Below are 13,150 nucleotides of genomic sequence, written 5' to 3'. Positions count from 1 at the left end.
TGCACGAGGCACGTACAGCAATATCAGCCCATCTCTCACACTGCCACGGGTACTGAAACCAACACCTCTTCTGCAGGCTTTGGCTTCCTTTTCCAGGTCTTGCTCTGCAAGCGTGAGCCTAGAGTGATGTCTGTGACCGGGCCGGCGATGCCTTTCATCACAGAAGTCCATGAGGTGTCCAGTGGAGAGGTCCCCACCATGTCATACCTCCAGCTCTCATTGTGTTTTCATCAGCCCTGAAGAACAGGTGGCTCCAAGTTGCCCGTTAAGGGCCACAATTCGATTTGTAGCAAATTTTGCAGTGTTTTTCCTGAAAGAGATAAATCCAGCAGCAGGATGCACGCAGCCCTTTGTGCCGGCTGCCACCACTCCCGTGCTGCTGAGCCCTCTCTCCAGTCGCTCTCTTGGCTGCTGACATATTGCTGCTCTCCCTAGGAATTGTGCCTTTTGATGACTGGAGCCAGAATTGTTTTTTCCTCTTCTGGGTCTTTAAATGCCATAAACAGGGCCCGAGCCAGTCACAGGAGTTTGCTGTTACCTGCCCTGCACCTGCTCTGCCTGGGACCCCGTGCAGGAGCAGGCAGACACACAACCTGCAGCTTCAATCTGATAAACGCCCAGCAAAGTGATTTTCCTGCCTGTCAGGAGGGTTACAAAGGTAAGGTCTTATCTGGCTTTCTCATCTGCATCTCGATTTTTTTACTGCTAAGATTTAGAAAAGCACCTCCAAAAAGTGCGCCTAATTCAGGCAGGGTACAGCTGCACTCACAGCAACAGTTTTGCAAAATAATTTACTAGACAGCTAACTAACTTCAGCTCTCTAAAAATAAGCCCATGCACTACCCATTTAGACTTTAGACCCCAATCCCGTGATTTTATTTTTTGATATTTTTTTTTGGAGTGACAAAAGATCCCCCACTGAAGCAAGAAAAGTCCCTCCATCCTTCATGCACTGCACTACAAAGAAAAAAAAAAAAAAAAAAAGAGCAAATTAAAAAAGAAAACCAAAACCTTCTCTGATTTAGCCTGACGATAACTGATCCAACACAAACGAGGTAGACGAAAACAAGACCAATTAAACATCAGCTCTCAGAGCAAGGAGCACAAACCCTACCCCTGGCAGCTCAGCAGCAGGTAGGGGCTGCCGTGCCGGCCGAGGCCGTGAGCTGGGTGGCGCGTGTTGCGCTCAGCGCTGAGGGTTTGTTTTGCTCCCGCACGTGACGGCAGCAGCAGTGTTTGCTCTCTGAAGCCCCCTGCGCTTTCCCTTGGATTCAGCAGTCGCCGAGAGGAGCGCCGAGCACGCGGGCAGCTGGCTGGTGTCTGCCGGGGATGGCACCAGCAGGGTGGAGGCTTCAGTGATGGATGCGCGGGGTGCGTGGGCAGCTGGGAAAGTGCGGGGCAGGAATCTGTTCTTCCCAATGCTGTCAGCACCGTCGCCGAAGCAGAATTTCTCCTCCCTTTGCTCGTTACAGCTAGGCAAGCTTTAAAGAGCTCGTTTCTCGCTAGCAGTGGGCTCTTCCCATTTGCCTCAGCCCCTGACCCCAGCCTGGCTGTGTTTCTGGGCCCCGTCACCGCTTAATGGCTCTGGACAGCACTGTGAGGGGGCCACAACGCAGCGCTCACCTCGAAATAGAGCTTCAGATGTGCTGAATTTAGATCTCTGCAAACGCTCGTGCAGTTTTACCCTTGCTAATGCAACAACGTAGGAGTGGCTGCTGCAGCTAGATAGCTCCATGCGGTTTAGAGAGCAATCTATTGAAACCCCAGACAGGAAATTGGATGTTAGTCATCGCGGAGAGATAAGGATAGGGCTCCTAATTCACCATCTCTTTTCATATCTAACTGATCAGAAAAAAAGTGCAAAAGGGACCCATGTTTACGAGACGAGCAGCAAATAAAATGTGGCATACATGTTCAGGGTGCATTCCAAAATCCTGTGAAGTGAAAACAAAAACAAACTCAGCACACATCCCTCAGATACAGCCGTAGGAAACGATATCTCTGCAGCCATAAATCTGTACCTGAGACCTTTTGCTTTAGGAAAGGGGTTTTCATCACCGCGTGGCTGGGGGCAGAGGGGTGGCAAGCTGTTCTGGCAAAACAGCCTCAGGTCTCTGCACCTCGCTCCTGACATTAGCTGGGCTGAAAACTAAATAATTATTTCATTGCCAGGCTCTTCTGGCCCAGATCTTCAATCATCTTTTGAAGCTTGAAGTAAGTCACGGCGTGTGTCTTTCCACCACAAGCCCCAGCCCGTGCCGTGTCTCCTGCCCACCTATGCGTGCGGCTCCCAGCACTGCCTTGCCAGCTCTGATTTGGGAGAACTAACAGCGAGTCTGTTCCTTGGCTCCCCCATCACATCCATTCTTCTTCACGAAGCGACGTCGCTGACAAGCCGCTGGTTTCAATATTGAAATGAGTTTCTCTGCTAAGTGGGAGCTGTGTAAAAGCAGCAGCAGAAAGTTTTGTGTTTGGTATCTGCCCTTAATGCTCTGCTCGGGTCTAAAGACATCAATGGATGTTTTAAAAAACGTTTTTCAAGTGAAATGAGCTCAGTTTGCATTCGGAAATGACCCGTCCGTGACTGTGCAAAGAAGCACCATGCATTGCGGGTGGTGAAAGGCCAGACAGGGCACTCTGTTTATGGCTGCAGTACAAGCAGGGGTGTGCGCTGCTGGCACCTCGACCACAGGCAGCCTCAGCACAGCCCAGAGACCTCGCTGGCCGGGCTTCTCATCAGCATTAAGAGCCCCCCAGGATCTCCCTTTCTCTGCCTGCCTCCACCATTTGCTTTTCCATTCATTCCCTAGCAGCGGGGCACCGCATTCTTTCATAAGCCATCGAGGCTGATTTTCAGATTTTCTAGTGAGAGTTTCTCAGTGCCTCTCCCTGCTTTGCTGATGACAGCTCTTGCATAAGAAGCTCCTGATGGGTCGTAATTAATTAGAGTCTCACACAGACAATTCCCTTTTTTTTATTATTTAGGATAATTACTGAACAAAATGACACCTGCCAAAACCAAGCAGGCACCAGGTCAAGCAGGGAACTCGGTGCTTTATCACATCAGGACCTTTAGATTTCATTCCAGCCTGGACAAAATTACCTCCTGTTGCTTTCCCAGCAGAAGGAAGGACGGAGGAATGGGACACGCAGTAGAAATCTGCATTTCCATTAGGTGTTCTGCAGTAGGAATCTCTAAGTGGAATATCCTCAGCAAAAGCACAGTCTGGGTAACTATTTGCAGCACATACTGTTCAGCTCTGTATTTTTAAAGCTAAGACCCGCAGGAAGGTTTCTCTGAAGCTTTGGGGAGCCCGGGGAATGCCTCCTGTGCCTGCGAGGGGCAGGGAGGGCTCTCACAGCACCCCTGCTCCGTGCCGGCCTGCGCTGCTCCTGGGCCCAGGCTCCCCTTTCCTCCTCAGAGAACTGCTCAGAATCATTAAGGGAACGCTTTTATAACAGCAGCCGTGATTCACCACCAGATAATGCTCATAGACGACAGGTTCCTCCAGGGCAGGGATATTTTGTTCGCTCTCAGCCTCTCGGGCCCTCCACCATGGCCTCCCCGCACCGAGGCCTAGCGGAGCGCTGCTGGGGTGCTGGGGGCAGCTGGGGCCTGGCCGGGTGCTCCGGTCCTCCCCCAGCACCTCCCTGCTTTCTTTGTACAGATAAACGCATAAAATGCTCTGTCGTGTCTCCTCCTGCCCCATCTCCCTGGCCCCATCCATCCGCCCAGGTTAAAGCAGGGCCCCAGGGCAGAGCCCCGCGCTGGCAGAGCCCAGCAGCAGCGGATGCAGAGGGAGGGATTTGGTCCTTTCACCCAAATCCAGGTGATAAATGACTGAGGATGGGAGCAGCAGAGAGCACAGGGAATGCTGCAGCTCCATCACCAAAGATTCGTGTTCAGGATGAAGCCACCCCCAGCCAGGCGTGAGCCTTGTCCCTGCCTGGGACCAGCTGCAGGCTGGTGGCACCTCCATCTGGGAGCCTCCTGACAAAATCATCCCGTACCATACAGCAGCTCTGTCATCTCCAAGGTCCGGTCATGGCAAACTGCAAAAAAAGAAAGTCTGAAAATTTTCCCCTTGTAAATAACAGCTCGGAGACCAGGCTCACCCATGGGAGCCCACCGGCAGGAGCATTACCGCCCCTCGCACACAAAGCCTCTGGAAACTCAGACAGACAAACTCAGAGTTAACATCTACAACAAACATTTTATTCACAAAAATAATTACAAAATTCTTCTGACGCTGTTGGAAGGTGGTGTTTCGAGTTATATTCTCACCAGTGGGAAATGATTACTGCAAATGTTCCAGAAGTGAACGCCGCATTTGGAAAAGAAATTAGTTCCCAGTTTATGCAAGAAGAAAAGAAAAACGCAGAACCCATTTTACTGCAGACTTTCAAATCCAAGGCTGATTAGACAGGTCAATGACTCAAAGACAGACCAACAAATGTACAAAATGGGGAAAACAATTTCTTGCTGCTTCACACATCAGTCGCGCTAAAAAAAAAAACGGGCAGTTAACTTTAGCTGCAAATGACCTGTAAAAGAAATAGCAAAACATTAATTTTCTTAGATAAATGAGCTAGACTCTTGAATGCTCTTCAAAATTAATTTGCAGGAGGTTAATATTAGGGCTTAATGTGTACTTCTGAAGCTGCACATGGATCCTCCTAATTGCTTTTCCTGTTTAAACCGAAAAGGCCTTTCCTTGCCACAGAGCCATGGCAAAAAATGTAAAAGAAAAATGTCTGCAAAATGACCAATTTACTAGCACTGGTAGAAGAGGGGGATAACACGGAGTTATTTGTAGCCAAGGCATAGGTGTGTTCATAGGAAAGCATTAACGAGTTCACTGCTAGGGCAGAAACGTGCAGCCAAGGCCGGGGTGCGTGGTGGTGCCGTGCCCCTGGGATATCCGAAACGCGTTTCTGTGGCATCTCCCTTCCCTCGCCGTGCTGCAGGGAGGCAACAGCCAAGATCCAGCCCCGGTTTGCAGACCAAGGGCCTGGCACAAAGCCGCTGAGGGAAAGCAGGAGGGCTGTCTGCCATGGGAACAGCCCTCTGAAATGAGGAAACAGCCGTGCTCTGACACCTGCCCATCTCTGTCACCCCCAGGAATAAGCAAACGAGATTTGCTCCCGCATAAAGCAAGGGCAGGGCTGCCCTGCGAAAAAAGTAGACTGCTGTAAACGTGGAATAAAACGTTACCTGATGTGGCACGGAAGGCACTCAGCTTTGGTAATGAGTAAATTGACCTAAAACAGGGGGAAAAATGACGCTGAGAAAAGGCAGCTGTAGCTGTAGCTGCCCACGGGCAGAGCTGGGGGATGCAGGACACGCAGGCTTGGGCCTCATACAGAAGTGAAGAAAGGTGAAGAGCGGGATCAAATTCCTGCTTGATAGCTCTGAGCCACATCAGAGCCCTGCATGGAGGGGGCAGGATTTAACTCCTGCCTTTTCCCATGTACTGCAGCCCAGGAAAACCCTCCTGGACTCGCTCTTTGGATCACTCCCATGCTTACGGGTGCTCCCGTCCCAGCAGTTACTGGATGGGGACTCACCCTGAGCACTCAGTGATAAAATCAGTGTCGGTTTTTCATTTCTCAAGAAAGATCTTCAGATGCAACCAGACAACTTTGCAGGACACAATAACTGAAGGAACCCACGCTCCGTGATGAACCATGCGTTTATCATCCCAGTTTATGGAGCTGCACGAGGTTGATGGGCGAGAATGGAGGTTTCCCACCCCCGATTCTGAAGGAGCGCACGAGGGGTCCCTGTGGAGGTGCCTGGCTGCAGCTTCGTGTGCCCAGGGGATGTCGGGTTTGGCGGGCAGCTCCCAGGCCCCGCAGGCTGTGCTGTGTCACATCCACACAGCGGTCGAAGTGGGTTTTTCTTCAGAGGAGCTGTGGTTTAGCGTTCTCCTGCTGCTGGCTGCAGAAGCACGGCTCACTCCAGCAGAGCAGCAGCAGGTACGGGACCTGCGACAAGGCTGCCCAGCCCTACAGGAGCCCTTTCAAGACTCTGGGCTCATCCCTGCAGCTCCAGTTGCTCTTCCAAGTGACAAATTTTGGTCAGCTACCTCCCCGCACACCCCCTTTTTCTGAACAATCACATCAGGCCTGTGTCATGTCAGCATTCAGAAACAGACACCCAGCAAGAGCCAGGCTAGCAGCTTGTTTGAGAACAAGTTGTGGGTTTTTTGTTGTTGTTTTTAAACCCTATCTTAAATTTAAAGTGCAACTATATAACTTGCTTTGGTCCCTTCTGCCCCATCGGATTTCTTATCACTAATACATTAAAATATCTCCACACTTCTACTATTTACTACTGTTGCTGAATTTTGCCCTTTTGTTTTTAATTCCCCAAGTAAGTTTTACAGCAATTTAGCTCTGGAATACACAGTGTTTTCATCCTTCTTAGCTTTTCAAAATAGCTCTTTGAAAAAGTACGTATACAAAAATATTTATTAGCTATGAGATAGAAAAAATGTATTTGGCTTCCAAGTGTGTGGTTTTGTTTACCTACAAACACAGCTGGGATGCACGATCTGATTCTCCTCCTAGCCAAAGCTGAGTGGAGCACGGCTCCTGAACTGACTTCATGTCCGTGGAGCCAGGCTAGCTCCCTGCAGATCAAAAATACAGGATTCTTGGATCAAATTACTGCCTTTTTTACTGTGGTTCTTAGAAAAATAAGTTTGGAAGAGATGTTAGTTTTACCACAATACCCTTTGTACTAGAACCTCATGGTCAACAACAACGTGGGTGCTCAGCACATGCCTCTGCCCTCACAGCCCTTCTTACAGCTCTTTGACGCTGCTGCTGAACATTTTCATCTTACTGAAAAAGAGACAAGGTAAAACCAGCCCCAAGTTTGCCTCCGCTGGTCACGGCCTCCCTTTCAGCCACTGAAGGGCAGGATTCCCACTGCTTTTTCTTGTGGACCATCTGCGTACTCACAGGCTCAATTAAATGCAGGTGCCAGCAAAGCAATCAAAACATCGGGATTTTGGAGAAAAACAAACAAAGCCACTGGTATTTGTACAGTACCCGAGTTTGTACACATCCGAGTTTCTCCCCCCAAGACAAAACGTGGGCACCTTCTGTTGCAATATGCCCTTTAATGCTACGCTTTAAGCCACTCCTTTGTCTCGTCCTTGGACTCCCCAACAAAACCAAGAGCAAGAGCAAGCTCTTTCAGTGCTGTTGGCCAACATGTTAAATAGAGATTTTTTTTATTTTTTTTTAAATGAATGAAACCAGAGCTGCGTTTATTCGGGACACGAACAATGGCAATTCCCAGCCACTGAACAGTGTTTGGGGACCTCCACACCCACCTCCTCTGCCTCTCCCAGCTGGAGGAAGGCTCCTGCCACACGCTGAGGCCACCCAGCCGGGGCTGCTGTGCTCTGCCCGCACAGGAGCCACGGGAGCAGCACCAGGTAGAGCTCCCGAGGGCTGCCAAAGCTGCCCACAGCCCACAGCACGGAGCCTGGGGGCTGAGAACTGTCTTTGGGTTGCAGCCAGTCCCCACCTGAAATCCCATGGCACAAAGCCCAACTGCAAGGGCACCTCTGCACCGAGGTGCTCGGATGTGCGTGTAACAGGAGGAAACTATTTGGCACCAGTGGCTAATTACTTATATTTATATATCAAAGATATAAAGGAAGGCCCCTCGTGTGAAACTTAGGTCAAGAAGCAGAATTTTCTTCCTGCTGAAATCCTGGGACTCAAATGCAGGATTAGTCACACAACTTCCAACCAGGAGAGCTCCTGAAATAAGTCAGGAGAGGGAAAAACGGGGGAACATATCAACACCTAAAAAGCCACGACGAGTACCGAGTTATGGTGTGATGACTTAAGAGCTGTTCTCTGTGGCGTCTTGCACCTTGGCAGCAGGCATCTGGAACTGAGGCATGTAGGGCACAATGGCTTTGTAGTTAAAGCCACTTTGGATAAATGTGTTTAAGCTAGGAGGCGTGTTCCCAAGGAACCCCACGTCTCTGAGCAGATCAGCTGCGTGGAACTGACACATCACTCCGGAACTCTCCGTTAAAAAAATGTCACTCTCTCTTTTCTCAAGTGCTGCTATCCCCAGGTAATAGAGGCTTCGCTCAGGACTGCCTCCATCTGGGAAGGTGTCATCCTGATCTGAAGGCTCTGAAAACCCCTCTGAAGAAATCAGGGAAAGGGAAAGAGTCTTGCTGGGCCGACTGCCAGGCTGATCAGGCAGCAGGAGGAAAGCCTGGTTTCCCACCTCCCAAGAGCTACTTGAGAAAGCACCTGCAACTGAGGAATCTTCGGCCAAGAAGCACCTCTCAAAGCAACTTCTGAGATTCTTCTTCTCTTCATAAAGCCCCCCGGATCTGGAGTTGCTGATAATAGTAGCATATTTTATGTCGGACTGCCTCGTGATTTCTCCAGCGATTTGCTCATTGTGAAAGCTCTCAGAGAAGCTGCTGCTAGTGAAATGGCTGCTAGAACAAGCAGAGTCGTGCTCAGAGTCTTGGATTTTTGTAAACATGGAATTGATTACTAAAAAATCTTGTGTATCCTCTTGTTTCAACACTTTGGTAACACTGATGTCTTCCAGCACTATTTCTGGTTCCAGAAGAAGAGGCTCAAATGACATTGCTTCGGGGTGCTTGATAAAAAGGTGCTCAAAAGTTTCAGGCTAGAAGAAAAGATAGATTTTAATGTTCATCTACTATTTAATAGCTTTAGTTCAGTACGAAGTTACTGATCTTAAGAACCACAGACAAAACCTCCATAGTTTTAGTAAGAACATATTGAAAATCCCCTAAAACACATTTCCTCTTTTCTTTATGTTTGTGTCTCGGTGAAGACTGAGGGGAAAGACCAAGTGAGAACCTCTTCGTGTGGCAAGTGCTGCAAAGCAAGCGTGCTGTGAAGCACCCAGTCCTCCAGCCAGGACAGTGTGTGGTTTAAGCTGAAATACAAGCAGCTGAGTGGTCCCAAACGTTTTGACATTAATAAACATGCACATACTGTTAAAAACACACGTGAGTGCTTTGCAAGACAAAGATCTTATACCCTTAGATTTTCTTGGCTTTTTATTGAGGCTGTATAAACAAATGGTCTTAAGTCATACACATGCCAACTAAAGTAACTTTTTCTGCTAGGATTGTATTATTTGGGGTCAAACTCAGTCTTTCTGTAGCGTTTTTAGAGCATTCCCATCTAAGTAACAGCTCTGCGTCTGAACTGCACGAAGAGAAACACGTTTATTTTGGAGAAATGTGTGCTTTGCTACTACCTAATGTATGTACATGTAAAATACACAACAGCGTGAACTGAACAGAACAGGAACTCCTAGCTACAAAGGAAAAGTCACTTGAAGAACCATGTATTTCCTAAGGAATTCAAGACAAAACAAATAGATAAAAACAGATTTTGTGTATATTAGCAAACCATATTTTACAGCAGGAAAGCTGCCAAAACAACCAGGAACGTGTCAAAATACTTAGGCTGGTATACAATTATAGAAGGGAGTACTAACTTCCACGGCTCGGGCTGCTATCTCAGCCTAGCTCCCAGCAGTGACAATGCCCTCGTGTGGCAAAGCCTGTGAGCAGGTTTCCACCAGCTCTGGTCCTTGCCCACACGAGCCCATCACCTTCCCAAATTGGCATCTCCCAGGCTTCGGATCGTGTCAGGAAGCACACAGAAAACTGGCCAGCTATTGAAAGGAGCTGTGGGGTGCTATGATGCTGCGTGAATCAAGCTGTACTAACCCTAGCTTACGTTGCCCACTGGCAGCTCCCTGCTCCCTCACCAGCTTGCTAGGGACTCGCACAGGCACTGCTGTGTCCAGCAGACAAGTGGTCCGGGCAGGGGACACTGCCCCAGTGGCATTTTCCAACAGGAGACAGAGGCCAGCCAGCAATTTTGGAACAACCTGACTACCACACAGCCCTCCTGCCACCAGCAGCTGGTCCGTCCTGAGCAGGGATGGTTTATTTCCTTCCAAAACCTGCTTCCCTCTTCACCCCCACCTCCAGTAGGTGTTCTTATAAATGCATGTAGGCACCACAGAAAGCACGTCAATAGTATTGCCTGCAGAGATTAAATCGCGTTCCAAGACAGGTACAAAACAAAACCACAGCACATCAAGAATTACAGAGTAAGCTGGGTGAACAGGGATGGATTTCCACAGTATACACAGGTATGGTATAACCTGGGCACAAACTGTGTTCAACAACAGCCAGAGCAGTTCTGTAAAACTCAGGATGAAAATCAGAGTCCCAGGTCACCAGTTCCCAAACTCTGCTGACCAGATGAAACGGGATCCGAACAAAGAAGGAATTTCAAGCAATGTTGTGTTTTGCCCTCCTGGTCAGTCTAGGTTTTACCTTGCACTTGTCACAGCCTTGTCAGGAGCTCTCACACCCAGCAGACTATCTCTGTACGCCAGTTATCACGCCTGAGACAGGTTCAAGTCGAAAATATTTTGCACTCTAGTTGCTAAACACAGACACAGCAAAATATGCTGTTGGCCTAATTCCATCAAGACCAGATTGTGACTGTACAGGCTTTTAGCTTCACATGCTGCAAGTAACCCCGTGGACTTAGTAGGGTAATTTAGATATGCATCGTTCTTTGAAGGATTTACATGCATTTTCTTGGAAAGCACGCGTACTTGTGCTTTAGTGATCTACAACAGTAGGCACTAAAACTTTGTTTATCTCACTAAGCAAGTAACAGAACTTTTCATGGTTCTGACGTTACGTAAAGGCTCACAAGACTGAGTCTAGATGTAAGATTTGCCTGTTTTAAATTGTGATTTTAATCTCTTGCTACCGTAAGCAACACAATCCCAATAAAGGAATGCTCTGTAAATGCAGTTCAGGAGCACCCTATCCCAGCATGCTGCATTAAGCACACAAAGTAATGCTCAGATGTTGCCTGCAGGATTTAGTGTGGCTACGGACCAAGACAAAATGTGTTCCGCAGCAGATGCCTTCAGAAAGGCATCAGAACTTCCCAGTAGTGGTATGCAGGCTGTTTGTGTAATCAATGGTTATTACAGGGAGGGAAAAATACCACGCCAGTCCTGGGCACTGCTTTTGCTAGTAGAAATTGCATGCATACATACAAACGCAGAATTTGACCCTAAACACACTGCTTTGAGGAACGTGTTTCAGCCCTGGACATCAGGAAACTAGCGAGAGGTGATCATGCTCATCTGGGGACAGGCACTATCCCTTCAGTGCAATTAACATTAAGCAATATTTTCCAGTAAGATTAGTTCAACGTACCAAAGAGGCATGCTTTTTTTTTTTTTTTTTTTTTTTTTGCTAACAAGCTGTCAAAAATCATGTCAAACTTCCATTTCTTTCATACTTGCATGCATCGTTTCTTTCCAATTAATTATGGAACAAGGCATATGAATACGGAGCAGTATCACCAGGGTGTCAGCGTGGGCATGACATTCCCCTCCTAGTTAAAAACATCATCAACTTCGACACACTTATTTCAGCTCTAGCAGTTGGTGAGGAGAATCATTTCCAATGTGTCAAATCCACCGTGCAAATTCCATACCCCTTTGCAATCTGGAATAACAGGGATTGTCTCGAGCTTCTGTCGCTACAGATGAAAAGATGAAACAGACAAATACAGGTGTGCTGGTGCAACTGAGACTCCTGCAGCTCACAGCTCTTTGTTCAAAGAGCCCATCCCCTCCCAGGATGCAGCCATGGAAGCAGACACGTCAGCCCGGCCTGGGATTTAACAAACTGCACGAGGACAGCACACTTTGCTTTCTAGACCAAACCAAGAGGCACAGGCTCTGCTACCACCAGCCACTGTGACTGCTGCTGCAAGGCTGAAGAACACCCAGTCATCCTCAGACCATGACTGCATCTTCCCCAACACAGATGTAGCGTCAGAGATTACTCAGGCAGCTGCACTGACATTTAAATGTTTAAATGATAATGAACGAAGAAGCCATACAAACAGCATGCATACTGGAATTCCCAGGAAAAATCAAGCAAGGCACAATGCACAGTTTCTGCATTCTCTGAGTTCCTGCTGCACCCAGATACATATATAATTTCCAAAGACCTTAACAGGAGAGCCCTGTACTTGTGCAAATACAAGATCTGATCACCTCGACGTGCCTGCAGTCAGTGGAAACTCCCAAGCTAGCTCTCAACTAGAACAAACAAATATTTTATTAGAAAAACAAAATCAACAACAAAAACACCTTAATGTGAAGCCAGTTGCTAGACAGATCCTGCTTTCAACTGGATAAATCCCAAACCTGTCTGATATCTCTGCTTCCACGGCTGCATCCTGGGAAAGGCTGGGCTCTTTCAACTCCTTTTGACGGCCAGGGCTTGAAAGCATCAAGCCTGTTGCAAGTCACAGCCTTAGTCAGCAGGGCACTAAAAACACCAAATCTAAAGTGTTTCTGCCTACGCAAGTGACAAACCATCTTTTGATCTGTAACATGGCACTTACTCCTAATTTTTGTAAGGGTATTTTAGATTTTTGACAGAGCTACTTCCAGGATTGATTATATTTAAGCAAATCAGCATTGTATTGTATCTTTTTCCTGTCTTCTGAATATGAATAGAAAAATCTTCTAACAATTCTGTATAGGAAGCCTGGGAGCTGGCCCAATGGTTCTGCAGGCAGTGACCATGATTAGACTTCAAAGAATGTCCATTCTCTGTTTAAATGAAATGGAATAAAATAACAGATGAGAAAAGAAACCTTCACTGGGAATGCAAGTTAAATACCTGGAAAAAAAAATCCTCTGTCATGAAGTGCTCTTTCTTTTAGTAGAAACAGGCCTGGATTTAGATTGTTTCAGCAACTACCCATTGTCAACCTGTAAGACTGTGAGAAACTTCGTTTTGTGCTGCAAACTGGCTAAGTCCATGTAACGGCTCTTACCTGCCACGGCTCATCACATCACAGCTCGGTTCATGTGCTGAATGGAGAGAGGGTTTACCCCAGCAAAAAAATATGGCCATTGATGCAAATGTGGCACTCACTGAGATAAATGAGCATTCCACCTATGGGGCACACTCTGATTCTACAACTGATTTGCTAATAGCCCTGAAATTTAAACACCCCGCATTCAAGAGAGATACTGGTCTCTGGTCCTAGCCCA

At 47.7% G+C, this 13,150-nt stretch overlaps 1 protein-coding gene across 12 annotated transcripts in view; it reads right to left on the bottom strand.

The window, feature by feature from the left end:
- Window positions 1–4,194: 4,194 nt before the first annotated feature.
- Window positions 4,195–13,150, bottom strand: part of LEPR (leptin receptor) — a 36,742-nt gene continuing 27,786 nt past the window's right edge. For 4 of the 12 annotated variants that reach the window (XM_084527788.1, XM_084527789.1, XM_084527785.1 and 1 more), the window contains one exon: window positions 4,195–8,683. In XM_084527788.1, the coding sequence (XP_084383914.1) occupies window positions 7,868–8,683 (816 nt within the window). In that variant the 3' untranslated portion in view covers window positions 4,195–7,867. Of the gene's footprint in view, window positions 8,684–9,065; window positions 12,704–13,150 lie in introns of those variants that run through there. The other 8 variants (XR_014695517.1, XR_014695518.1, XR_014695519.1 and 5 more) reach the window with 8 other exon arrangements.

This window comes from Aythya ferina (assembly GCF_964211825.1).
Source record: "Aythya ferina genome assembly, chromosome: 8".
Classification (NCBI taxonomy): Eukaryota; Metazoa; Chordata; class Aves; order Anseriformes; family Anatidae; genus Aythya; species Aythya ferina.
Note: the sequence above shows the minus strand (reverse complement) of the source record. Positions and strands in the feature narration are given on the sequence as shown.